Source organism: Enhydra lutris, unplaced genomic scaffold (genome assembly GCF_002288905.1).
Source record: "Enhydra lutris kenyoni isolate GAN:26980312 unplaced genomic scaffold, ASM228890v2 scaffoldscaffold12, whole genome shotgun sequence".
NCBI classification, from domain to species: Eukaryota; Metazoa; Chordata; class Mammalia; order Carnivora; family Mustelidae; genus Enhydra; species Enhydra lutris.
In genome coordinates, this window is record NW_019154096.1 from 1,971,036 (window position 1) to 1,998,253 (window position 27,218).

At 41.5% G+C, this 27,218-nt stretch overlaps 1 protein-coding gene across 1 annotated transcript in view; it reads left to right on the forward strand.

Moving 5' to 3' along the window:
- Window positions 1-12,549: 12,549 nt before the first annotated feature.
- Window positions 12,550-27,218, forward strand: part of LOC111144745 (ryanodine receptor 2) — a 549,385-nt gene continuing 534,716 nt past the window's right edge. The window contains 1 exon segment of the mRNA XM_022499183.1: window positions 12,550-12,732. Coding sequence (XP_022354891.1) covers window positions 12,550-12,732 — 183 coding nt within the window.

The following is a 27,218-nucleotide window of genomic DNA, read 5'->3' on the forward strand; positions in this document are numbered from 1 at the left end:
ATATTCAGAAGTCAAATTAGTAATTGGGTTCTTATCAGTTTCTGGATTTAAAACACATTTAAAGCATCTGTGTGATTTAACAAGAAAGGATGTGTTTTTATCACTTCATCCAGTGTCTTACTGAAGTGACATTTTCTGGGCAGTTGTCAGCATAGACATTTTGTTTTGGTTTTGTTTTTGGTGCCCCCCCCCCCACCGCCCCCGCCAGAGGGTCACCTAGGGGGAATGGTATGTTGACATTTTTCATTTTATCAATGGTATCATAATCCTTTTTTCTTTCTTTTCTTTTTTGAAAAGTGAATTCAGAGCAGGTACAAGGTACCAGAGCAGACAGAGCCCTCTGGGCGATAGTAAGGAAGATGGGTTTATCCTAAGAGGCTGGAAAACCCTTGGAGAGTTTTAAGATTTTTATTTATTTATCGGCCAGAGAAAAAGAGCGAGAGAGCGTGCATGCACAAGCAGGCGGAGGGCCAAAGGGAGAGGGAGAAACAGATTCACTGCTGAGCAGGGAGCCTGACGCAGGACTCCATCACAGGAGCCTGGGATCATGACCTGAGCGAAGGCAGATACTTAACCCACTGAGCCCTCAGGCATCCCAGTATCATAATCTTTCAGTGGAATGGTTACAGACCCTGCTTATTTTTATTTTTTATTTTTTATTTGGAAGGCACACATTTGGAAAGTTAAGGAACAGCTTTGGCAGAGCAGACGGTGTGTGAGGTGTGAGAATAACCGTTGGCAGGTACCATGGAGGGAAGCCAGTGGCTCCGGGAGGACTTGTGTGCCTGTTTTATACTGGGAATACTGCGTTTGTGTGATGTTTTGTATCCTCTTTCATACGTATGAAAATGGAGGCTCGGGGCCCGTGTTGGGAGATATTTTTGTGCATAATAATTTGGTGCATAATAAATGGGCCAGAGAGAAGCTCTCCGTGTTACATCTTCAAACATACTGTAAATGTCTTGTGTTGGGCCAGCCAGAGCCCTATCTTTTTGCTGTTACTGCCCTCGCTTTCCTTGGATTTTTGCTTGTATACTGGAAAGAAATATCCCCTCTTTCCCTCAAGATTTTCAGTCTGTATTGAAGGTTTTGGCGATACCTGTGATGTGGGTAGATGCAGGTTGGGGAAAAAATTTATAATCGTCCAGAAGCAACGGCATTTTCCAACCCCGAACTCCTGTTTCTTCTTTGTCTTACTGTTCTAAGGATACACATGAGAGCCGGCTTGCCCTGAGTTAATTCAGGCACACTGTGCTTTTCTAAACACGAGGTGCTTCCCCAAGCTTCCGTCAGAGCAGTGGATCTGGTGCCTGCTTCTAGAGCAAGCTGACCCCGAAAGATAATGTGTGGCCTAAACACCAGTGCTGGTGACTCACTGAAGCCAATTACCTGTGTTCTGTGTGGCTTTGTGATCTGCAGGGAGGCCCCTGTTTTCCCCAGGTAAGGCAGGATCTCCGTTTCAGTCACTAACGAGATGAAAGGTTTTTGACAACTCTGTTAGCATTTTAGCCGTAGGCATATTTTGGTCAGTTAAAATGCACTCTGGCGCATCAAGTAACAAATTTCTTTTTCCTTTTTTTTTTTTTTTTAAGTACATGGTAGAAGGAGAAAAATAACCGGGCGTGGGTCATAGAAAACCCTGAGCAGAAAGGATGCATAGGTTTTCTGCCGTCACCCAGAAACATTTGAGCACGCCTAAAGTTGGCCTCAGTCATGCTATCCTCAGGCAGATACACGCACACCTACAATCCAGAGGCCGGGAGGTGAGCAATTACAGACATAAGGAACAACAACAGACACAGAGGTTTTGGTGTGTGTGCCAGATGGTGTGCACTGAGGGAGTTTCCTTTTCTTGTGAGGTGAAACTGCTTTTTCAGAGGACCTTGCTCACAGTGAGCCAACGGACTCATTTTTCTACAATTTCTCCATTATAGTTCGCTCATCATTCTTGGTGTCCTGTGTAGACGTGAACTCATAAAACAGACCCTAACCTAGCATGGTGGAGTACTTTCTTTCAAGTCTTATCTTATCAGTAATAATGAGAAAAATGGTACTCTATGTAGTTATCCTGAAATTTACTTAATTATGTTCAGGCACTGTGCTAAGGTCTTTACATATGTAATAATCCTATGAGTTACTATTATTAGCCCCATTTTACAGGTGAGGAAACTGAGACCCAGCAAAGTGAAGAATTTTACCTACACTTTCTTTTTTTTTTTTTTTTTTTTTAAGATTTTTATTTATTTGACAGAGAGAGGGAGAAGCAGGCTTCCCTCAAAGCAGGGAGCCCTATGCAGGGCTCTATCCCATGACCTGGGATCACCACCTGAGCCGAAGGCAGGCACTTAACGACTGAGCCACCCAGGCACAGCTACCCATGCCTTTATAGTCCACAGAGAGGATGAAGGGCAGAACATTACATCCCAAGTTTTTTTTTTAATAGTTTTTATTTATTTAAAAAGCAAGCAGGAACAGGGGGCGGGGCAGAGAGAGAGAGAGAGAGGAGGAGAGCGAATTAGAATATTGAGCCAACTCCCTGCTGAGCTCAGAGCCCAACACAGGACTCGATCTCACAACCCTGAGATCATGACCTGAACCAAAACCAAGAGTTGGGTGCTTAACTGACTGACCACTCGGGTGCCCCTTGCATCCCAATTTTAGATTCTCTACTCTTAACCCCTGAACTGTGTTTCCAAAGGTTAGATTTGTTTGAGTCATCATGGGAGGTGGTCACTTCTTTGTCTGAGCGGGCCCAGGCAATAACATCCATTTTCTTGCTTGGGTTCTGAAGAACGTGGGAAATAAAAGATTAGAGCAAGTGAGAGATTATGACATCACATTTATTACTGATTGGGTAGCCCATTCTTGTGGGCGGTGTGTTCCCAAGAGGAGAAAAGGGCCAATCCGCTAGGTTAAGCCATCTCCTGGGGGTGCAGAGGAGGAAGAGACAGAAGCCTAAGAGAATCCTTCCTAATGGAAACTGGGGATGGAGAAAGGGAGGGAGCCCCCTCCTCACTTCAGAGTCAGGAGTTGATCCAGTGTGGTATCTAGCTGAAAGTTAGCAGTCCTGTTACAGGGGTTGCCATGATGATGTTCAGTAATACTTGGGTGGTTCGTTGGAAAAACCGCATGATGCTGTAAATAGGCTAGGATTCCTCCTGAGATTATATTAAATTGCTGCATCTTTCCCCTCCCCATGATTTCTGGAACTAAAGTGGATCCCTCTGGATCCATGTACTTTTGTTTCCTTTCTGTGTCCTTGAAGTGCTTTGTCTTTTCCCTTCTATTTCCAAAGCCATTGCTTACCTGTTTTTTTTTTTTTTTTTCCTTTCTGACGGTGTGACCCGTCAGAAGGCATGATTGTCTTAGTGAATGTTTTGTGATATAAATAGTAATTCTATTCACTTAGAAAAGCACCTCAGGTCTCCAAGCAGTGTGGAGAGCTCAGCAACAGTATCTAACTAGGTGGCTGGGAGAGATAGCTTAGTAGGTAGTTAGACTTTACCTTGTTCTCTATTGTAATAACATTTAGGAGGGTTTAAAACTTCAGGGCTGGCGCACATGGGTGGCTCAGTTGGTTACGCATCTGCCTTCAGCTCTGGTCATGATCCCACAATCCTGGGATCGAGCCCCGCATCGGGCTCTCCACTCAGCGGGGAGGTCTCCTTCTCCCTTTCCCCCAGCCTCCACTTATGCTTGCTCTCTCTCTCTCCCTCTCTGAAATAAGGAAATAAAATTTAAAAAAAAATTCCAGTGCTACTTTGCAGTATAGACAAGAAGGGATTAGTGGTGAAATGTGTGTGTGTGTGTGTGTGTTTGAAGATTTTATTTGAGAGAGAGAGCACAAGCAGGGGAGCAGCAGAGAGAGAAGGAGAAGCAGGCTCCCCACTGAGCAGGAAGCCCTATGTGGGGCTCCATCCCAGGACTCTGAGATGAAGGCAGAAGCTTAACTGACCGAGCCATCCAGGTGCCCCAAAATTTGTGTTTCATAAGAGTGACAGAGTGTAGGAGGCCAGATGTTCATTTGTAGGGAGCCCTCTGGAATGTAGTGGCATGTACGTCACATACTGTTTAATAATAATTATGGGTAAATGGTAAAGATGAGGGCTGTCCAAAATTTATATAAACTGTTTTCTAAAACACAGGACACGTTCTCTTCCTTTTCATGGTTTTCGAAAGCTCTTTGGCTTTCGAAAGAGAGCTTGAATGAGGACCGTGCAGTGACATGAAGGGAGTGGGGGAAGAGAGAGCAGAGTTAGGTAACACGTATTGCATTTGGCAGTGTGCCTTGGACTGTGCCAGTCACTTTAATCATGGCGTCCTGTAACTCCAGGTCTTAACCTCTACAGATGCAGAGTCTCAGGCTTTCAGGAGTGATGCTGGTTCCCCGAGGTTGTACAGATGATTGGGGGTAAAGTTGTACCCCAGGCTTGCTTGTGAGCACACTAGGACATCCTCAAGGGTGTTGAATGTGCTTGTATCCTTGCACTCACGCACGCTGTGCCCAGCATGCTGGCCTGGGGCTGGGGAAATGGCAATTTATGCCAGTTAGTTCACTTCTTAAGATTCATACCCTCAGAGGTTTTGGTTCCCACTAGAAGGCTTTGGACTGAAATTTACCAGGCTCCTAATAGAGACTGAAGTGGCCCAGCGTTACCTTGGTGGGTTCTAGATGTAACAAGATCCCCCACCAGCCTTGCCACTGCTCCCGGGCAGGGGAAGACCATGTGGGGTATTGTACAGAATAGGTGCCCCCCAGCACCAGCCCTGTTGGCTCATCTAGAAAAACACTAGCCTGGGAAGACCATTTTCCTTGTTCTTTTTTTTTAAGGAACTCTGCCTTCTGCCTGGACACTGCCATCTAGATGCCTTTTTTATGTCATCATAAATTGTTGTTAGGCTGAAAGGTGAATAAAATGTTGAACTATTACATTACCCTGAGGAAAGTAACTAAAATTAATTATGAAAAGCAACTATCTTATTTATCCTGGAGGAAACACTGAGTGGAAAAAAAAAAAAAAAACCCTTAAATTGTGGCTAACATAAATAGAGAGGGCAAATGTCCCCTGGTGATCATTCCAATACTTTTAAAAATAAATATTTCTAATATTATCCCTAAGGCTATTTGATTTATTTAAAAGAGAATGTTGACTTTAATCTCTCTTCTACATGTTAGTTACTGGAGTTTCAGACTTGTTACCAAGTCCTTTAATGCCAGATAGCTTTAGAAAAATGAAAAACAGCCAACAATCACTTGAAATGAATAACTCTCAACATTATGTTACTTTTTTCCTCCAAATGGAGGTATTTTGAGGAATCTTCCTTGACAGTAGAGACATAAGTTTTTAAATAACATGTTTATCTGTTAACATGATAGATGGCTTAATAGAAAAGTTAGTTGTATATTGGCCTGTTCTCGTTTTTAAAAGGTTACTCCTAAAACTGTGACTAGTTGTAATTCGAAGTGCATTTTTCCTTGTATAGAAATTAAGTCTGTGGTCATTTTAAGAAGACCATGATTTTAGCAAAATGAGTGAGGATCATGAGATTTGTTTCTGTAGTGATTGTTTGGTCTGTGAGTAGCTTTGTATCACGGCAGTCAAAGAACTGGACATTTTTATTTTTTGCATCATTTTTTCGTGTTTACTTATTCAGCCAGGTAAATGCCTTGCTGCACAGAGGTATGTCAAGTGAATTAGAGCTTCTTAAAACTTCACTGACGTAGGCCCTGAGTTCAGGACCCATGGTTTGCTCTTGCTGCTGGTTTCAAACAGGAGCCAAGAGTGATGTGTTTCTGTGGTCTGTTAACCGTTCAACACCCGGGGGGGAATGGCTCATTCGATTGGAAGAACATACTTTATGAGGGGCGGGGAACTTTGTCCAGGAATGTAGTTCATTTTGATTATATGTATGTGAATCTATAATGGAGAGCTCAGTGGTAGCATTAGCAGAGCATATGGTTTATTAAAATACTTACCATACCTTTCCTGTATTTTGTTTTAGCCACACAAATTCCCCTCCGAGCTGAAATTTAGTTAATCTCTCCACAATGTAGTACATGGGTATGACTACCGAAGATGCTTTTTCATGTTCCCCAGCGAAGGGAGATGTGTGCGGCGTTAGGCACTGGGGACCTGATGGCCTTGTCAGGAGGCTTATGTCCATGGCCTAAGCAGGTCATAGTGTGTTGTCTGGTCTTTTCTGCCTTCTCCATGTCCTCCCACCCAATCCTACTCTACTTTGGTTTTTAAAGGAGTCACGATGAGTACTGATTTTCTTTGCCGTGGATCAGGGTGGCAATGGACAAATCACTCAGCATCTCTGCGTCTCACAACTAGATGCTGAATAACATGAGGTCTTTTCACTATTGACCCAGTGTCCTGTAACTCATTTCTTTTCTTTCTTTCTTTCTTCCTTTTTTTTATTTTAAACATTAAAAAAAAAAGATTTTATTTATTTATTTGAGACTGAGAGTGAGAGAGAGCATGAGAGGGGAGATGGTCAGAGGGAGAAGCAGAATCCCTGTGCAGCTGGGAACCCAATGTGGAATTTGATCCCAGGACTCCGGGATCAGACCTGAGCTGAAGGCAGTCGCCTGACCAACTGAGCCACCCAGGCGCCCTCTAATGTTTTTCTAATTTTAGGTAGCAACTTCTGGGGTCCACATGGTGTCTTATCCGTTTGGGGTGCTATCACAAAACACCACAGACTGGGTGGCTTAAGCCACCCAGTTTATTTCCTACAGTTCTGGAGGCTGGAAGTCTGAGGTCAGGGTACAGCATGTTGGGTGAGGGCGGTCTTCTGGGTCACAGACTTCTCACTCTGTCCTAATGTCATGGAAGGTCTAGGGAGCCTTGTGGGCTCTCTTTCATAAGGACATTAATCCCATTCATGAGGGCTTCATGTTCATGACCTAAGCACCTCCCAAAGGCCCCACATCACATCACATGGGCATTAGGATCACATCACATGGGCATTAGGATTCCAACATGTGAATTTTGGGGGGACCCAAGCATTTAGACCATAGCACATTAGAAAATATGAACAGAGGAGAGAAAGTTGCAGATGCTAGAGTGACAGGAAATTATGCTTGAGCGCTGAAGACATTTTTGTTCATTGCTTACCTACGGTATACATAACTGATACTTTTATCAGCTTTGCATAGTAGAAAAGATATTGAGGAAAAATATGGAAAGCCATGGAGAAAGAATGTGAAGATTAAAGAAACATCAGTTTGTAGTTGGGGCGTATTTATTAAGAGGAAATACCCTGAGATAATTCCTATATTCCCATGAAAATGGTAAATTACGGTTTATTAAGGGTCTCCAGTTTGTTTCAATGCTGCAAAAGTTTTTAATTCTGCTGTTAGAACATGTGACCAAGATGAAACTTAAAGTGTTTTCAGAAGTTCACAGATTGCTTTATCTGTTTTGAAATTCCTCCTTGTGTAACCCTTAAACCCAAGAATTTTTTGTTCTAGAGAGAGAAGTTTATGGTATAAATGATCACATTAAGTATTTAGTTTTTTTCCTCTTGGTCTTATCTGGTAATTTGTTATTAGTTATTAACTAATTAGTTATTAATTTGTTATTAATTATTAACACCTTTTTGGGTGACTTTTTAATACTCAGTTTCTATTGGGTGACTTTCTGGTGTTCTCTATCTTTATGCATGTGTCATGACTAGACTATGCATCATTCAAGTATAATGGCTATTAGTCTTGCCTTTCCCAGCTTGGTGGTTGTATACTTGTTAGTTTTGTTGTTTATGTATTCCTTGGAGTGTCTGTTAGGAAGGATATGCCCTTTGAATGTAACTTGTTTAGAAATCCTGCAAATCAAAACTCCCATTTAACAGCTCTCCTAACTGTTAATAATACCAACTGTAGGAACATACGTCCGTAAGCATGTTATCTACCAATCAGAGTTCAGTATTCAACTCTTTCTAAGGTATTAGGAATGCTCTACACGTTCCGTGCTTTACTCCCCTAGCTAGAACCCTGGGTCATATGTTTTACTGAACAGTTCTGTGTGGTTCTCCCACTTAGCCAATAACCAGCAAAGTACGAAAAGATGAGAAACTTTCTGAAGTTTCTTTTAGAAGTTCTAGGTAAACTGTCTGGCCTTTGTAGGAACAATAACTTTCTGTTCCTACCTTCAAGATCCCCAGAGACTTCTTAGTTTCCAGGCGGAAGATGGTCCCATCTACTGAAATTTTGCCCTGCCTTCTTTGAATAAGAAGACCTACTTCCTGCCCTCTGATGAAGCTGATCCTATAATCTCCAAAATTCTTTGTTTGTTTGTTTTTCAAGACATTAAATAACCCCAGCCCTACCAGCTATGGCAAACAAATAATTTAAATTGAAAAAGACACAGCTTCCATGTTTTTCTTAATTGATGATAATGGGTTACGCTTCAACTCTGTCTTTGCCAGTTTTGTTATTTTGTATGCAGAAGCTTTGGTGTTTATTTGAATTACTTTATAAATTATTACATTTGCTGAGAGTGAGAGAGTCTTGAATTTAGTCAGTAAACGTTTATTGAGGACATACAAGATACTGGGCCTACTGGTCAGTACTGGGCATTCATACATGAAATACTAAGTAACTGACTTTAAGGAACTCGTAAGGATTGCACTTAGTGTGCATTGTCCTTGATTGTGAGAGCTGCCGACATTTTGTTTCTAGAATATCCTGAAGGAACCTTAACCTTGGAGTAAAACCCTTTCTTTTTCAGCAAGAATCAAGTCTCTTCCTTGCTTCTGTGCCTTTCCTCCTAAAGATACAGCTTCTTATATAGTAAGGTTAGGGAACCATAGGAGTTGGATGGGACCCCTCAAAGTGAACCTTTGAACCTTCCTGTGTCATTCCCACCCTTCGTTCATCAACCCTCTATGTCTAGACAGAATTCACAATACTTAACATGAAGTAGTTTTGGTTGTTAGTAAATTGTGGTATTTAATTCCTTCATGAATTCTTTCCCACACAGAGCCTGTGGAATATTCAGAAGTTTACATCTGAAGTATCTGTTCAGTGGGAATTGGCTTGTCATCAAATCTCAGGTGTTAAAATGTTTTTACATGCTTTATGTTGGAATGATGGCAAATTTCTTAACTGTGGGGATAAATTAAAATATGTAAATTGAGGGGCTCCTGGGTGGTTCAGTAGTTAGGCATCTGCCTTTGGCTCAGGTCATGATCCCAAGGTCCTGGAATCAAGCCTGTCATCAGGCTCCCTCCTTGGTGGGAAGCCTGCTTCTCCCTCTCCCATACCCCCTGCTTGTGTTCCCTCTCTCGCCGCTGTCTTTCTCTCTCTCTCTGCCAAATAAATAAAGAAAATCTTAAAAAAAAATATGTAAATTGAAAGTTGTAAACATACTCATGATTATAAATTTTCTTTTTGCGAATATTAAACAGGGATAGACTGATGATTAATATTCTAGGAAATAGAAAACATTTCTAGATAGCCTAATCTTATTAGATGTATGGAAGTAGAAAATACTTTTTTCAGTCACATTTTTTTTCATAAATTTCAGTAAATTTTAGTGGTACCTACTAATTTCTTACATTTGCAGTAAGTGTAGGGGACTCACAGATGATGTACGTGGCCCCCAGGGAACTCAAAATTTTGTGATTATTTTTTTATGGTCAAAAATCTAATTTTTATTTTTTATATTCAGTTTTTTAAAAAAAGATTTAAAGCATATGTGTGCTCTTGGGCATGCGGATGGGGGAACGGGCAGAGGTGGGGGAGAAGAAAAAGGGAAGAATCCCAAGCAGCCTGTGCACTGAGCATGGAGCCTGACACAGGGCTCGATCCTGGGATGATGAGATCATGACCTGAGCCAAAACCAAGAGTCAGATGCTCAGCTGTCTGGAGCCACCCAGGGACCCCAAAATCTAGTTCATTTTTTTTTTTTTAAGATCTTATTTATTTGACAGAGATCACAAGTAGGCAGAGAGGCAGGCAGAGAGAGAGAGAGAGAGAGAGAGAGAGGAGGAAGCAGGCTCCCTGCCTAGCAGAGAGCCTGATGCGGGACTCGATCCCAGGACCCTGAGATCATGACCTGAGCTGAAGGCAGAGGCTTAACCCACTGAGCCACCCAGGCAGCCCCAAAATCTAGTTCATTTTTTAAGAAGCTTATGGATGCTGTGAAAGATGTGTCCTCTACTCTTACTGACAAAGGTGCTTAAAACCACTAGTGTAGCTCTCTTTGGGATTTGGGGTCTATTTTTTTTTTTTTTTAAAGATTTTATTTATTTATTTGACAGAGAGAAATCACAAGTAGGCAGAGAGGCAGGCAGAGAGAGAGGAGGAAGCAGGCTCCCTGCTGAGCAGAAAGCCCGATGGGGGGCTTGAACCCAGGACCTGGGATCATGACCTGAGCCGAAGGCAGTGGCTCAACCCACTGAGCCACCCAGGCGCCCCTTGGGGTCTATTTTTGAAGCATCTTGATTCAGAAGCCCAGGCATCCTCTCCAAAATTCTGACTAAATGTTAAAAAAAAATTAGGTTTTGGGACGCCTGGGTGGCTCAGTGGGTTAAAGCCTCTGCCTTCAGCTCAGGTCATGATCTCAGAGTCCTGGGATCGAGCCCCACATCGGGCTCTCTGCTCAGCAGGGAGCCTGCTTCCTCCTCTATCTCTCTGCCTGCTTCTCTGCCTACTTGTGATTTCTGTCAAATAAATAAATAAAATCTTTAAAAAAAAAAAAAAAGTTTAAAAAAAAATTAGGTTTTACTATTTGATCTGTTCTCTCGACTCTAGTCCATATACATTGACTTTTTCTTGTTGTATAGTATTTATGAAAAGTAGAGAAAAGGATTCTAGAGAGCTGTCCTTTAAACAAGAGGTGTTTTCCTACTTTTTGCCAAAGGCCCATCTCCATGTGGGAAGGTCCCAGTGCTGTGTGAGCCTTCCTGACTTGCCTTCCCCTGGTCATTGATGCACAGTTGTTCTTGAAATCGGGAGTGGGTATTCAGCTAGCAAGACCAGTGGGGATCCATATCACTTTGGGTTTCCTTATCAGATTCTTTATCATGAGTGGTTTTATGATTTCTATAAATTGTAGGGCTGCTTCTCAAAATGGTTTCTGGATATTAACAGCAGTTCATCTGAATTCATGGCACAGTTCCTCATCACTAATAAGCAAAGTAGAGATTGTGGAGTGAACTATTTGTTCCTTAGTTTATCAAAAATTTGGAAAAGTTTGGGTTTGGCTACTGCAATTGCAACATTGATTTGCTCCCTACGCATGTGTGAAGATCCCACAGCTATGTTCATTCATATCATTAAGTAACAGGGGTCTAAGAGGAGCATAGATCACTGAGATGCTTTCCCATGTCCCTTAAGGCTAGACACCATGGTTGTTAAAATAGTTTTTAGAGCAAAGGGTAGGGTACAGATGTGCTATCATTTAAACAGACGCATGCTAACTTATAGCATGTCATGTGTGTGTATATTTGAGGAAAGCATGAGAAGCAGGCATTGGTGTTCATCACATACTTACCTTTATCCCAGTGTTGTTTTGCATTATGAGTAGGAATTTCCCAAGCCTGTCTTCATTCCAGCATATCCTGAGAATATATGGGGTACATGGAGATACCCATATCCCCATATGAGAGTATATGGGAAGTCCCTGAACACAAACTTCTCTTCCCCTCCATAGTGTTCTATCATCCATCAGTTTTTCAAAATAACAGTAAAACACTAAAAACCTGACTTACAAATTGGAAAGGTTTATTTCTAATTACCAGCTGATGGCTTTTATTAGCTCTGATACAAGGAAGAGAAGAAAGGGTATGCCTTCCATGTTTCAGACACAGTGGTTGCCATATTAGCTCCCCTCCCATTCACCTGTAGTGGGTATTGTGAGATAGGAGGTCAGCGAAGAGCATTGAAATTTTGTATTGGATTGTTTTTTTATCTGTATCTTTATTACTTTTTTTTCTTGGTAAGTACCAGGAAAGAATTAGGAATGTAGGAAAAAATGTACATGGGGCACATATTTAAATAGCTAGAACAGAGTCTAAGGAACCAACCTAGAGTGTTGGGATGAACATTGACTTAGTAAAAGTCTTAAGTGTCCACAAATTTGTTCTGATACTTTATTTTGTAGAGGACGAAATTTAGGTCTAGGAAAATTAAATGGTTTCTCCAAGATGATAAAGATGGTTACTGGTAAAGAAAGATCAGCTGAAGTTCTTTTTAGAATTAAGGATAAGTACCAAAAAGTCCTGAAGATAGCAGGTAGTAAACTCTTCATCTTTGGAGTGGTAAACCAGAGAAAAAAGGTTACATTGAATTTAGGTAACGTAATACAGAACGTTTAATAGTAGAAGCTTTTACTAATGGCATGTGGTACTTCAAGATACTACAAGAGAAAGTGTTTTTTGTATGATCCTTTCCTGAATTGGAAAATGGGGCTGGGGAATGATTGGAGACTGTGTCAGTATCCTTTAATTATTTACTGTGGTGTGCTAGGAGGGTCCCATAGTTTAGAGAAGGAAAATACCGATCACTGGATATTGATATCCTAACCTCTCCCTTGGTCCATGGTCTTGGCTGGCGCCTCCACTGTGAGGAGCCACGATGAGTTCTGTGGAACCACCCGCCAGACCAGCTGTACCGGCATTCTGTTCTTTTGGTCTGTAGCTGCTGGGTGTGTCCAGGTTAGTAGTGAACCTGCAATTCACCTCAGATCTAGACTAGAGTTGCAGTTGACCTTTGCAGTTATGGTTTGACTTTGTCTTGAATTGAATAATGACCTGTTCTCTAGCATATTTATGAGCATTGAGAAGGTGAGTGTGAAAAACCACAGAAAGGGGTACTAAACCAATTAGGTGATTTGGAAGCATCCAGGCGAATGATCCTGCTACCTGGGTCAACATCAGCACTTTTCCCCATCAGACTTTCTTCTTGACTTCACTTTTCAGTAGACACATAGAAACTTAAAAATACTAAAGTGTAAAAAAGACGGGTGAACTTTTGCCTGTACATGGAAATATGTATATTTTTGCTATTGTTTTTCTTTGGAAAAATGCTTCTCAACCCAGGCAGTGGGGGAGGGGGGGTGTCCCCAGCTTCCAGCCGTCATACTGCAGTGCACTTGAACAAGGCTGTTAATATTTTCTTTCTTAGCAATTCCTACACTATGGAGTGAATATACCCAGAAAGGGTCTCTCTCTCTCTCTTTTTTTTTCATCAGGAATTTACGCTGCATGGTTGCAAAGACTCTGAGGAATAATTGAGATTTAAATATTCCCAGCAGGGAGGGAAGGAGCTTGGATAAAAGAGTATCTTTCCCTTTCTCTTTTAGGATTTGATCACGAGAAGAGTTCATTTGGCTTGCTCATTAAGACTGCCATTAATGTTTAAGCACAAAAAAAACCTCACATGCTTTTGCCATATGTAGTTGTTTTCATCTGGTGTTTAATTCTCTGGTATCACAAAATCATTGAATTCTGGATTTTTTTTTTTTTTTTCAACGTTAGGAGTTCTCCAGCTGGTAGGAGGTCACCATTGTCATGTTACTCTGGAGTGTAAAGGGATTAAGAAAATACATAACACAAATTCTTGCAGAAGAGCAGTGACCTTATGGAAATCACCTCACTCCCAGGTCCCCATGGACTTTTCCTAGGGAAAGTGACCTCCTTTCATTGAAAAGGATTTTTGTATTTCTGATGTTGCCAATGCTACAATGATTCACTCAAGTTATTGGTGGCACTCTTTGGGATGTGCAGAAACCCAACTCACAGTGGTTTAAGCCAAAATAAAGTGTTATTGACTCCTATGATTGAAAGGGCCAGGGAAGGTCTCAGTTCATGGATGGGCATTTCCAGGGATTCAGATGATGACATTATGACTGGTCCCCTTGGTTCTTGGCTATGCTTTCCTCAGTGTTGGCTTCAGATGCAGATGGGTTTTTCCTCTGACATGGCCAAATGGTCACAACCAGCTCCAGACCTACATTCTACTACCTCTGAAGCTGGGAGAAAAAGAGCACTTCGCCCTCCTAGTAATTCCGTTGCTGGGATTAAGTCTCATTGCTCCGACATGGGTCATGTCACCAGGATGGAAACTACTGGTCATGAGTGTGCCCCCTAGAAGAATGGGAGTGCATGATCTGTTTCACTCAGATCAATTAGACTGAAAGTCTGGGAGGTGAAGCTCATTCCAAAGAGGAAAATCAAGGTTTATCTCACCAGAAGGGGCAGCGACTACGAGGCTATCCACACAAGAGACTGCTGCTCCCTTCTGTTTTAAATGTTCCTGTCCGTTTACATTCATGCACAAGGTGGTATTTCAAAATTTAGAAAACAAAAGGAACCTTTCCACACTTAGTGCTTCTGGTCCGATGCCACTAGTTCAAGTGGGGGCTTTTCCTTGAAAGCCATGTATAGTGAAGCTTTAAATTATGTTCGCTTCCTTAGAAAAAACAAGGAGTTGTTTTATTTTAAACATAATTTTTAATAATTCATGGTTTTGATGTTTTATTAGTACTTGTTCAAGGTAATTTTTGTGTGCCTTATGATTGGACCCTTTGGGCACCCCTTTGTTTTTCTGTTGGAATGCCTCTCTGAACTCTGGCGCTTGGGCAGGACACAGCTCACCATGTACTGAGCAGCCCAAAAGGCAAACAAGTACCTGTTAAGGTAGAAGTACAATTCAGCTCTCTTTCCATACTGGTCAGGCTCGAGAAACAGTAAGGTTGTAGGGTCGGTTAGAACGTGCAGGGAGAAGTTCATTCCCATTAAAACAGAAGTAGATGGAGACCACAGATTGTCAAAATCAAGAGTTCTGGGGCACCTGGGTGGCTCAATGGGTTAAGTCCCTGTCTCTGGCTCAGGTCATGATCTCAGGGTCCTGGGATTGAGCCCCCTATCGGGACATCCGGATCTCTGCTCAGCAGGGAGCCTGCTCCCCCTCCCCCCTGCTGCCTGCCTCTCTGCCTTGTGATCTCTGTGTCTGGGGTTTGATATAAATTGAGGAGGTGGTTTTTTTTTTTTTTTTTTTTTTTAAGATTTTATCTATTTATTTGACAGAGAGCACAAGTAGGCAGAGAGACAGACAGAGAGGGGAAAGCAGGCTCCCAGCTGAGCAGAGAGCCCGATGCGGGGCTCGATCCCAGGACCCTAAGATCATGACCTGAGCCGCAGGCAGAGGCCCACCCACTGAGCCACCCAGGTGCCCCATAAATTGAGGAGTTTTAAATACTGTTTCAGAGTGGGAGGGAAACATCAACAAAGACAATATTGAGAAAGCACGGTGTTGAGCGTGAAGATCCGTCCGCTAATTCTGCACTGGGAAACCTCTGTTCTCTCTCTTCATGGAATCTCAACAGGTTTGTCCCTCAACAGCGGTGGAACATTTGTTTTCATTGTAGAAGCAGCTTTAATCCAAAGTCATATGACACCCTAAGTGTTGAAGTCTGTTCTCTTTCTTGGCCCTGCTGGTCTGTCACTCTGGTTGACCTCCCTCTGTGCCAGCAGCATAATGGAATTATCTGGAGCTTGTCAGTGCTATTTGTTTTCAGGCAGTTACGTTCATTTTCTGCACATCAGTGTTGTTTATGAGATATTGGAATCGTCGAGTACAACGTGAACAATTTGTACTCAGTTTGAAAGTAATGGAACCTACCTCCTCATGTTTTTCTGGCTTGGTCGTTTATGGCTTGTTTGTTGTTTATGGCTTGGTTGTAATACGACATCTTACATATTAGATTTGGTTTTTGCTCAGAAATAGGATTATATGTGATCATTTTTACTTTGTTTTTAATGGTTTCCATGGTTTTAAAAAATTTTTGGTTATTTTTAAATTTCTTTTTTCCAGTTTGTGGGTTTGTTTTTGTTTTTATATTTATTTGTTTGTTTATCTGTTTCCATGATTTAATGACCACTGACTTAATTTGGTAGTTCAGCCAAGCAATGGAGAAGTTAAAATACTTGATTGCCAATTTCAATGGGAGATTGATAAAACTTTTTGTCCTAATGACAACCTATTTCTTGTGGTCCTGTATATTATTTTGTAAGTGATTCTTGGTCCTAATTAAAAGACCTCTTTTCTATTTTATTTTGTTGAAGACTGGCACTTGTATAAATGTTGCTTTTACTTACTTTTAATTTGAAAGAGATCTGTAAATGATTCACAGTTTAATCACAAAGAGCTTGACAACACCTTTTCCTGATTTTTCTGTGAGATTGCATGAGAAGTGAAAGGGAAAAGCCCTCGAAACTATTAAATAGTGCAGGAAGAGGAAGCATTTTGAGCTCCTGAAAAAAAAAATTGTTTCTTTAAAATGAGCTTTCTAGTTACAGCTCCACTTTTCTTGTTCTTTCGTTTGCTGTGGAATTTAAATTACATAGACTTTCATATTGAGAGTGCCCACTCTCCCTATCCTGCCCATTTATTGTGGAAGGACCCCAGTGAGGGGCAATCTTTGATTAAAAAAAATAAGAGAGAGGTAGTTACAGTAACTACTGGGTAAAAGAAACATTAGAAAAACGGAGCCCACTGAGATGTGGCCAACCTTTGAGGTGCTAGTGGGTTGGAAACTTCATTATGTTTGACTGCACGAGAGACTTCCTCTTTCCAGAGTTGATTACGAAAAGGGGCTCATGACAGCTTAATAAGCTATCCCTTGCTGGCCATTGTAGATAATTCATGAGTGTACTGCATCATGGGAAGAACACACAAAGGAGAAACACTTTGTAGAACAAAGACCATGCCACAGGGTATTTGGGTAACTGGAGAAAGGTGGCTAGAGCCTTGTTGGGGATGGAAGGGAAAAATGATAGTTTGGAGAGAGCCTGGTTATGCTGGCAACACAGGTGAAAAACAGAGTCCAAGCTATCTTAGGTTGGTCTTAAAGGTGAAAACTTATACTGTATTTGACATCTGGAGTGGCTAAGCAAAGGAGTCAGAGGTTTCTATAATGTTGAAATCTCACCTATAAATCATGAACTTTGGGGATTTTGCATGATCCGATTAGATTAATACAAAGAGGATACTTAATTTGGAAAATCCATTTATTTAAGAAGAGAAATACTGCTTTGGGTTCTGTTTCAGTTATAATTCGACTAAATCATCTTCAAGCCGGAAGACCTCTCCAAGATACCCCCATCATGAACTGAGGGGTATTTTCTTGGTTTTTATTTTTCCTTGTCAGTACTAATCCAAAGAATCCCAGGCAGGAAATTCTTTTTCTCTATTCATATGAAGTTTATTTTTTTGCTCATAATACGGCCTCGATACCTTTTGATTGCTAGAAAGGATAGAAAAGGATGTTGTAATATAACTGTCTTTTCTCTAAGGTATCTGTAAAACAAGGAATGAACCCAATTTTCATGATAAAGAGACTTAAACTCGTTGTGACAGCATCTTACCTCTGAGAGATTTCTAAAAAGTCCAATTTGAATTTTTAAAAGACATACAAAAATGGTAGACATTAAATGGCCTCTTAGGCAATTTTTTAATCCAAAAATTAAAGTTGTTGAATTGAGCATTTTTGACAGTTTTTTGGTCGAGCATCATGGACAGGATATTAGAAACCAGGGAAGTTTAAAGTGCCCATTTCCTTTAGAGATTTGTTTTTATTTATTTATTTGACAGACAGAGATCACAAGCAGGCAGAGAGGCAGGCAAGCAGGCTCCCCGCTGAGCAGAGAGCCCGATGCGGGGCTCGATCCCAGGACCCTGAGATCATGACCTGAGCCGAAGGCAGAGGCTTAACCCTCTGAGCTACCTAGGCACCCCGTGCCCATTTCCTTTAGTTGAAAATTTGGGTGAGTACCTTTGGCAGGCTAGTGACTTCTCTTTCTAGACCAAGTCTGGTTTTCACATCACTCATAATGGACGCCTTTTTACATTTTCTGTTAAGCTTTGTTTTACTTAAGACTGCAGTCTTTCGTGGATAATATTGACCCAGACTGAGTTCTTATGGGTGATCAGGTCTCACCATTAGCTGTTTGCCGTGCTGCTGAAACTGTGCATGACCTTGCTCGTGACCTCCATGGCTTATTTGAGCTATCCGTGTATGGATGTTAATAATCTAGCACTTCAGTTTCCAAAGGGCTTCATCTGTTTAATTTAATCTTTATAGTGATCAATGCAATATGATAAGGGGGGGTTTATTTTGTGTGTGAATAAGATCATTGAGTTTCCTGAAGGGGATTATTCCAAGGGTAAGTAGCTAGAAAGTGAGAGACTTGGTATTTTAATTCCTCTTGGCGAGACTTTGGTTGATTATTATTTTTTTTATTTACACCTTTTTATTCATTTGTTGATCATCCAACATTTATTGAAAATCTGTAATAATCCAGGTATGAGGCTAGACAGCACGGCTGCGGTAACAAGAAGGCATCATCCTTGTCCCTGAAGAGTATGGTCCGGGAAGAGAGAGGCCTGGGCTAGAGGTGTGAAGGATGCTGTGAACCAGGGTCCCAATGGGGAAATCCATCAGTCTACTTCAAGATTTATAGAGTTAGTTGATATTTTGACTTTGTGGAGTTATATATATATATTTTTTAGGCAACTGTAATAGCCTTTCTAATAGGTCTCAAATAGCATTGGGATGAATTGAACTGGATAGTAGGTAGGAAGGGGCTCTACGATGTCTATTACACGTGCAGGAGGCTGGGACTGCTCTTCCTGGTGGCCTGTCCCTTCCTGCTCCTCCTCTGTCCTCTTCTTCCTTCTGTCCTGATACTGTATCGTGTGTATGCTCCAGTGTCATTGGTTATCTCCCTCTTCTGTCTCCCTGGTGGACCCTAAGTACTCTGAAGATGCTTGTTGCAAACAGTTTTCAGGATATTAACTCATCATGTCCAACCTGTGTCCACATGAGTAGGACGTTTTATTTTCTCTGCTTGGCCATTATCCTTTTTCCTCCTTTTTTTTTTTTTTTTTAAACTTACAGTATCATTTATTTCACAGTATTTTAGGGTTTAAAGATCTTGCATTACCGTGCATATCAGTGAATGTTTAGGATCCCTAACCTCAAGTGGGTCTTGACATTCTGTCCTTGTGTGTTTCCTTAGGCAGTTCACTGCCCCATATTATATTTCTCAAACCTCTTCTTCATTCTCACTCTTAGCTGATAACTTACTTCTTATTTCATTGAGAAAACAGATGTCGCTGGAAGCAAACTTCCACATCTTCCCTCTACGGAATCAACCAACCTACCAGGAGTTCTATCTTTGCTCCTACCTGTGGCCACTGCCTTCTCCTGAACTCATGACAGGTAGAGATACACCTGTCCTATCTCTCTCTCCCTCACAAGCTTTTCCCTCTCTACTGGGTTTCTGTAGGATTATTCCCACCAACATATAAACATCTGATAATATATTTCTCAAACATACCAGTAATACCTTTCTTTTTTTTCTTTTATTTATTTATTTGAAAAGATCATAAGTAAGCATGAGGCAGGCAGAGAGAGGGTGGGGGGGGGGAGCAGGCTCCATGCTGAGCAGAGAGCCCGATGCAGGGCTCGATCCCAGGACCCTGAGATCATGACCCGAGCCAAAGGCAGAGGCTCAACCCACCAAGCCACCCAGGCGCCCCTAGTAATACCTTTCTTAGAACCTTTTCTTGAATCTCTTCATGGCTGACTCTCCCACATCATTCACACAAATTTCATCTTATCAGAGAGCTCTTCCCTATGCAGCCTTTTAAAATATCACCTCCCATTATATCTTTGTCCTAGCTTGCTTTATTTTTTTCATATCCTTGTCCTGACGTTATTGATTGAGAGCAGGAATTTTGACTCTTTTGATCACCCCCCTCCATGATGCCCAGAAGAATATTAGAGGAATATTAGAAATATTAGAGGACCCCAGAATATTTCCTTCTGTAATTCCATATTCCCTTCCTGCTGCTGTAACATTTTTCTGTTCCCCTTTTATAGCACAGTTCAAGAATTTTCCATACCTTCATCTCTTCTTCCTCTTCTTCCATTCTCTTATAAATCCCTTCCATTCTGGATCTCATCCTCCCCACTCTACTGAAATGATGCTTGAGGAGGCCACCAATGAATAACATGTTGCCAGAAGAGATGGTCATCTTCACCTTCTCCCGCTCAGAGGTTGACTTCCCCTTTGCAACCTTATTGTACCGATGACTCCTAAGTATTTATCTTCAGCAGTGACATTTGACCTGACTTTCAGAGTCTTGTTTCCAGCTGCCTGCTTGCTGTCTCATTTGGATAAAAGTTATCCCAAACCTAATGTGTCCCAAACTGACCTCACACCCCCCCCTTCCCTGCTTCAGACTGCTTTCCCAGTGTTCCCATTTTAGTACATGGCACTGTCGTTAATCTGGGTGTTCAGCCCTAAAACTTGTAATTGTTCCTTTTCTCTATCTGCATCTCCTTTCCTGTCAATGCTACTTTTTAAAATTTTTATTTTCTTTAAGCAGGCCCTGTTCCCAGCATGGAGCCTAACTCAGGACCCTGAGATCAAGACCTGAGCTGAGATCAAGAGTCGGACACTTAACCAACTGAGCCACCCAGGCGTCCCATATTTTAAATTACATTCAAACTGTGGCCACTTCCCCACAGGCAGCATCCCAGCAGAAGTCGCCATCATCTTTTGCTTCAGTTACAGTAATACCTTCTCCACTAGCATTGCTGCTCCCAATGTAGAAGCCAGAATGAGTCCTTTGAAGTAAAATGAGTCCTGTTACTCCCCTCCTCACAACCCTTCACAGTTCCTGTCCTAATTGGACTAAACTCGGAAAGTCCTTCCCATGGCCTGCAAGGGTCCTGCCCCACCTGGTCTCTGTCCTTGTTCCCTCCTCTTGACCCACCAGCCCCCTCGCTCTTTCTGGAGCTCACGAAACCCTTTCCCGTTTGCAGAATGGTATTTGTTGCCCTGGAATATTCAACATGCTCACTTACAACTTGATGTGATGGTGATTGTGTGTCCCCTCAGCCCAGAGGCTGATTCTGACCAGCGGGTGACATAACCCCCCTTCGTTACTCTACCCTGTCCTTCTGAGTGGTAGGCTCTTACCACTCTCTGGTGTTCGCTTTCACAACCGTTCACTTGCTGGGCATTTCTCTCTTTCTGCAGGAGTGTGAGCTTCGTGGGTGTGGGAACTTGTCCTCTCTTGTTGATGCTAGTGTGTCTTGAGTGAGTGAATTTAATCCTTACAGAAATAGGAATGATGCAGCAACAATTATTCATCTTTTATATTCTGAGCAGCCTGTCCTGGGTAGTTTGTGAATGTATTTTTTGATTAATCTCTCGCGTGACCCTCTGAGGGAGGTGTTCACTTCATGGATGAAAATACTGACAATCACAGTGACTAGGACAGAGAGCTGGGTAGCTGGCATTCAAACTCTGATTTTAGTCCAAAAATAAGGCTTTTCCCCCTTAACTTACATTACTTATTATTACAGGTTAATGTGTTTTGGACAATTTATGACAATCTACTGTTAGGTAATGTTATTATTTCCACCTAATAGATGAAAAGGACTGAGGAGCAAGTGCTTGAGAATTGCCTGGGGTCATGCAGCCAGGAAGGGCTGAACACGGGCTTCTGATCCTGGGTTCTGATTGGGCTCCTTCCCTGCAACCTCGGGGTTTCTGGAACAGGCATCTGTGTGTCTCCCTTTATCTGGGTGGCATTGGGTTGCCGTCCATTATCTTTGCCCCCCTGTAAGCTTGCATTTGTGAATTCAGTGCTGAGCTTTCCAAAATCTAGCCCTAAAATTTACATCATGAATTTGCTTCATGGACAAATTAACATTTTGCTCGTCTCTATAATACTTGTGTAGGCTGAGTGAAAATAACATAAGAGCTGAAATTTGCTGCTTCACTTGGCCTCACTGTCTACAGCATAAATGTACCTAATTCTAATGAGGAGTTCCATGCTCAGGTAGAACTGGCTGGTTCATTGATTCATTCTCATGTCAGAGAAAAGCACTCAGCTGAGATACTCACTGATTGCAACAGAAATGAGGTAAATTACTGGAAGCCTATGAAAACAGAGAGGTTTCGGCACCTGGCACACTGGATAGTAATCTCCCTTTGTATTATAGACTTTTATGTTTAGCAAGACCCAAATTTAATAGGTTTGTCAATTACAGAGATTAACTGGAGCCTGAGGCTATATACTGATATTTCAGTGTTTTCCAAAAGCAAATCTAGAAATTCAGACACTTGTTTTATCTATACATTTTGTGTGATGAACCCTTGTATAAATGTGCAGGTAGGGAGATCTGTATCGAAACCTATCCCAGAAACAAGATTAAAGTAGTTTCTATGAATTTCATTATTCCATGTTGGCATGTTTTTGCTGAAAACTGTGGTGTTTATTCTCCTGTGGGTGGTATATATTACTATGTATCTGACTGCTGTTATGCAGTTTTGTTATGTAGTTTTTTGGATCAGTTTGGAAAGTTTGTCCTTGTGTTATGCAATGTAAGAAAAATGTACTTACTAGAGATCATGGAGTTGTATATGTAACACCTGAAGGGGGAGGGAGGAAGGATGGGAGAGACAGAGAAAGTGTGTGCAAGAAACCATAATGTCTGAAATTGCCTTATCTTGAAATTATACATATACATATATATATGTATATGGGTGTGTGTGTGTGTATATATATATGCATATATATCTATATATCTATATATATATATATATATATTCAGATCTTGAAAATTGCCTCTAAAATTACTTCTCCATCTTTTCCATAATCTTACTTAAAATGTGATCTTTTTGGTATTCTTCCTCAGTGCTGGGATAATTAGTACATTGTAGTTTTCTCTTTAGGATTTTAATGTGGTTTATACAATGTGAGTCTAGTATGGATTTCTGAGAAACTGTGCCACTCACTCACTGTGGCCTCTGCCTTTCCTCAGGAGAAGGCAGATTGGTTGAGATTGCATGCATATTTTAAAATATTAGCAATCTATTATGCATGATATGTACCTATATTTATACTTACATGTGGGTCTTATCTGCTCTGCACAGATACTAAATATTTCAGAGGAGTATGACTAAATATATTTAATTTTTCATAGAAGTGTAATATCTCATAAATGGTTTGTACAGTAGGTAACACTCTGGTCTAATTGCAGAATGAATCCTAAGGGGTCATCCCATCTGGTGTTGTCTTTGGTCTCTTAATACTTTCTGCTTGAACATCAGCCAGGTGACAGGGAGACATTATTTAGTGCTAAATGACTCTGTCTCTGTGTTCGGACTTAATGCTTTATGTGCAGAGAGGAGCACTCCTTTCCTTGAAGAGCTGTTCCTTGGGTTGTGTTCCATGTAGAGGTGTGAGAGAGCCAGACTAACACTCTTAAACCCAGCACATACACGAAGTGCATTTTTAACAGGACTTTTCTATCTGTGGCAGTCTTTAGTGCCAAGAAGGAGTTTCAGATCATTTCCGAGCTGGGAACATAGGCTTCGCATCTATGCATGATATTTTCTAAGTGGAAAAGAGAAACCGATACATTTCTGTTGATGTGACTGTTGGTGCATGTATCTGTCAAACTTAATCCCTGTCTTGCATGAAACAGACACTGAGAATGTCTTAAATATGTTTGGTGTTTCTAGATCTGATTTTTTACTTGCAAGTCAGTTTTCTTGTGATCAAGGTCAAGTTAAATGCTTAATTTTTGTAAGCTGTTTCCACTGTTATAGTTCTACATATATGAACTCACATATTATCCAAGCCATTTTCGGCTCTTGAATTCCCTTTATTTTTTTTTTTTTTAATTCCAAATTTTGTTCTATCACAGCTCTGAACATATTTCAGAAATTTATTTTCTAAAGATTTATGATAGGAACAAAGAAATTTCATTTACCTTATGGTTTCTGTGAAACTTTTATTCTGGGTGGTATTTGTGAGGGTAGTTTCAACCCCCCCCCATTTTGAAATAAAATTTCATTAAAGAATAGATGGGATATTAATCTCAGGAAACAAACTGAGGGTTGCTGGAGGGGAGGGGGTGAGAGGGATGGGGTGGTTGGGGATGGACATTGGGGAGGATATGTGCTATGGTGAGAACTGTGAATTGTCTAAGACTGATGAATCACAGACTTGTACCCCTGGGGCAAATAAGACATTATATGTTAATTTAAAAAATAGATGGGATATGTCCTATCAGGATAGCGGAATGGATTTTTCATGTAGTCTTATTGGGTGTATCAGTCCTGACCTATCTCAGTTCTTCTGTAGTTGAGATCTGATCGATTGGTGATTGTACCTGCATCCATAAATTATTGGTGAGGTGTTGTGCTCTTTAGTATAGTAGCGTGTGTGTGTGTGTGTGTGTGTGTGTGTGTAGGTTTCCTTTAGTAATTCAGCAGCTCTAATGTTAGGTTATTTACCTTGTCAGGAACATCTGGTGGAGGGGACAGTTAACCAGGCAGGAAGGAGTGTATTCCCTAACTGTTGAGAATTGCCTGTGCACAGTGAAAGGAAAAATCAGGATAACTTTTGCTGGGTTTTATTACCCTTTCGAAGCTCCCTGCAGAGAGTACTGCCTTCTTGTCTGCCCCTGGGGCAGACCTGTGCCATTGACCTTCTTCCATCTTCTTTCCTTTGCCACCACTCTTCTATCTTATCCCTGCCCCTGGGCTTCAGGGTAGTGTGGAAACGTAGGAAAGCAGTGATGGAAGGGGAGGATGCTTGCTGAGTTCTAAGCGTACAGTGTTATTTTGTCAAGTATTTTGATGAGTCCCAAAGGATATGGCAAGTGTCGACGTGTTAATTCGTTCTACAGCAGTCCAGAAAAAGTTCTAAGCTAGTATTATTCCATCTCAGATGTGGAAGTTAAGAAGGTCCGTTTTCCTCTTCTGTCCCTCTGTCTCTACTTAGATTTTAAGAAAAGACCGAAGAGAAAGCAATCGAGCATCATTACTTCAGACTGTCTTTTCTTGGCCTACCGTTTGTTGACTAAGTTGTCATTATTTATTAATGATACATCCAACCTTCTTTCTCATCTCACCACTTCCTTCTACTCCTCCCTTCAAACTAATTTGCTTATTTCATTATGTTTTTTCACTTGATTTTAAAAATATTATTTAATTTTAGTGAGGGGGAAGGGGCAGAGTGAGAGAGAGTCTCAAGGAGACTCCAGGCTGAGCACGGAGCCCAAGGTGGGGCTCGATCTCACAACCCTGAGCCGAAACCCAGAGTCAGTCAGACACTCAGCTGACTGTGCTACCCAGCCGCCCCGCTCTTGATTTGTTTATAACTCAGTTCAACCTGCATATGGTAACTTTGTTCACTTTGCCTGTAGCCACATGATCAAACATATTTGATAAAAGGAAATTGGAGGATTAGGTTCAGTTTCTGGGTCGATTCCTTAATTTCCCCAGGCGACTCTTGGTGCAGTGATTTTATGTCAGTATGTGTAGAACTGTGCAGCCTAGAGGTTTGAGGATAGACTTCCCACCCCATTCCATCACACCCAGCTGGGTAGCCATGGACAAGCAGTTTACTGTCAGGATGGCTTTTTCCTCATCCATAAAGTAGCTATAGTAATAGCACCTGCTTGTCTCATAAGCACAATATAATACTTACCTCCTAGAGCTCTTCATTTACTCACCCAGTGACGGTGTTCTGGGCCAGATGTGCTCTGTGATGAGTAGAAGTTGCTAAGTAGAAGTGATCTAGGACTTCCCTCAGTGTGTCATTGAGGAAATGCACAGTACTTGGGACATAGGTGTCTCATGGTGGTTAGCTGTTCCTGGCATTTGGAGGAGGTAGTTCTAGCAAATAATAAATGGCAGTTCCTTTCCCCTTTACAGGCACAGAAAGAATCCCTTCATTCTTTTATTTTCCAGATATCCTTTATGAATGTCTCCTGTGTGCTGGGCACTAGGTATCAGTATAAACAAGGTAGGCAAGAGCTCTTTGTTCATGGTATGTATGTAATTTTAGGGGAGAAGAGGATGAGCAAGAAAACAGTTAAGTAAAGAAGACAGTTGCCGAGCAGGACCCATGGTATAAAAGAGTGAGAGTGATGAGACTGGGGTAGAGTGGTAAGTAACAGAGAGGACTATATGGTGAGCTGTCAATAATGGGAAGGAACAGGCTTGGCAGAGGTCCAGAGGAAGAACATTTCTGCAAAGGGAAAGGCAAGCAAGTCAGAAAAGGGCTTTCCACGTTTGAGGAATAGACAGGAGATGTGTATGGCCGGATTGTAATGAGCGACATGGGGAAGGGCAGGAGAGATAGCTGTAGAACTGGAGAAATTAGAGCATGTGGGGTCCGATAGACCATGAGAATGAGTCTCATGGGACATGCACAAAGCCTGGGATGGTGGGAGAGCCTGTGAAAGAAATGCAGGCATTAGAAGCAGGAAGTTAGGTGGCCTTTTTTTTTTTGAAGATTTTATTTATTTTAGAGAACGTGAGCAGGAGAAGGGCAGAGGGAGAAAGAGAGAATCCCAAGCAGACTCCGTGCTAACACTGGAGACCAATGTGGAGCTTGATCCTAGGACCCTGAGATCATGACCTGAACCAAAGTCAAGACTCAGACGTTTCATTGACCGAGCCACCCAGGCACCCAAAGGTGTCCTGTTTTAATTACATTGATTGACAGTGCTGCTTATGGAGATAAGGAACATTGGGACATGGCAAAATTGGGGGGAATTTAAGGAAGATTGACATTTGGGTATGACAAATTCCAAGAGGAATGTAGACCTATTAAAATGTGATCATTATCTGTGACTCTTCATAAGATAAAGGCTTCTCTATACCTTGTTTGATGTCTTTGTTGGTTTCTGCAGCATTTAAGAAAGACATTCAGCACCTCTGTAGATGATTCCAGCTTTTGTTTCTTGTCAAGTCTTAGTTGGTAGGAAGCTAAAATTCCATATCAGTAGAACTTGCTGCTGGCCCATGAGAAGAGCAGGGTGGGACTCTAGCTCTGTTGGTCAGAACAGTGCAGATCCTGGAGAACCCAAAGCTTTCCTTAGAGCCTATTAGTGCACTAAATTTACTGCTTGCTGATGGATTTCCTGATACAGTGTATCAAGATGAAAAAGGTGAAGCTCGCCTCTAATGGAAGTGTTTATTTCTACCAGACTGGGACTAGAAAGGCACTGATGAAATGTTTATAGATTCAGAGGAAACATTCTGCCTTGTGCCTTAAGTTTGGATAGCTGCCACTTACAACTTGGAAATTAAGAACAGGTCTTATGTCTTGATTGTCTCTGATATTTGGGTGTTTCCGTCCAGCTTCCCTTCAGCTGACCTTACCC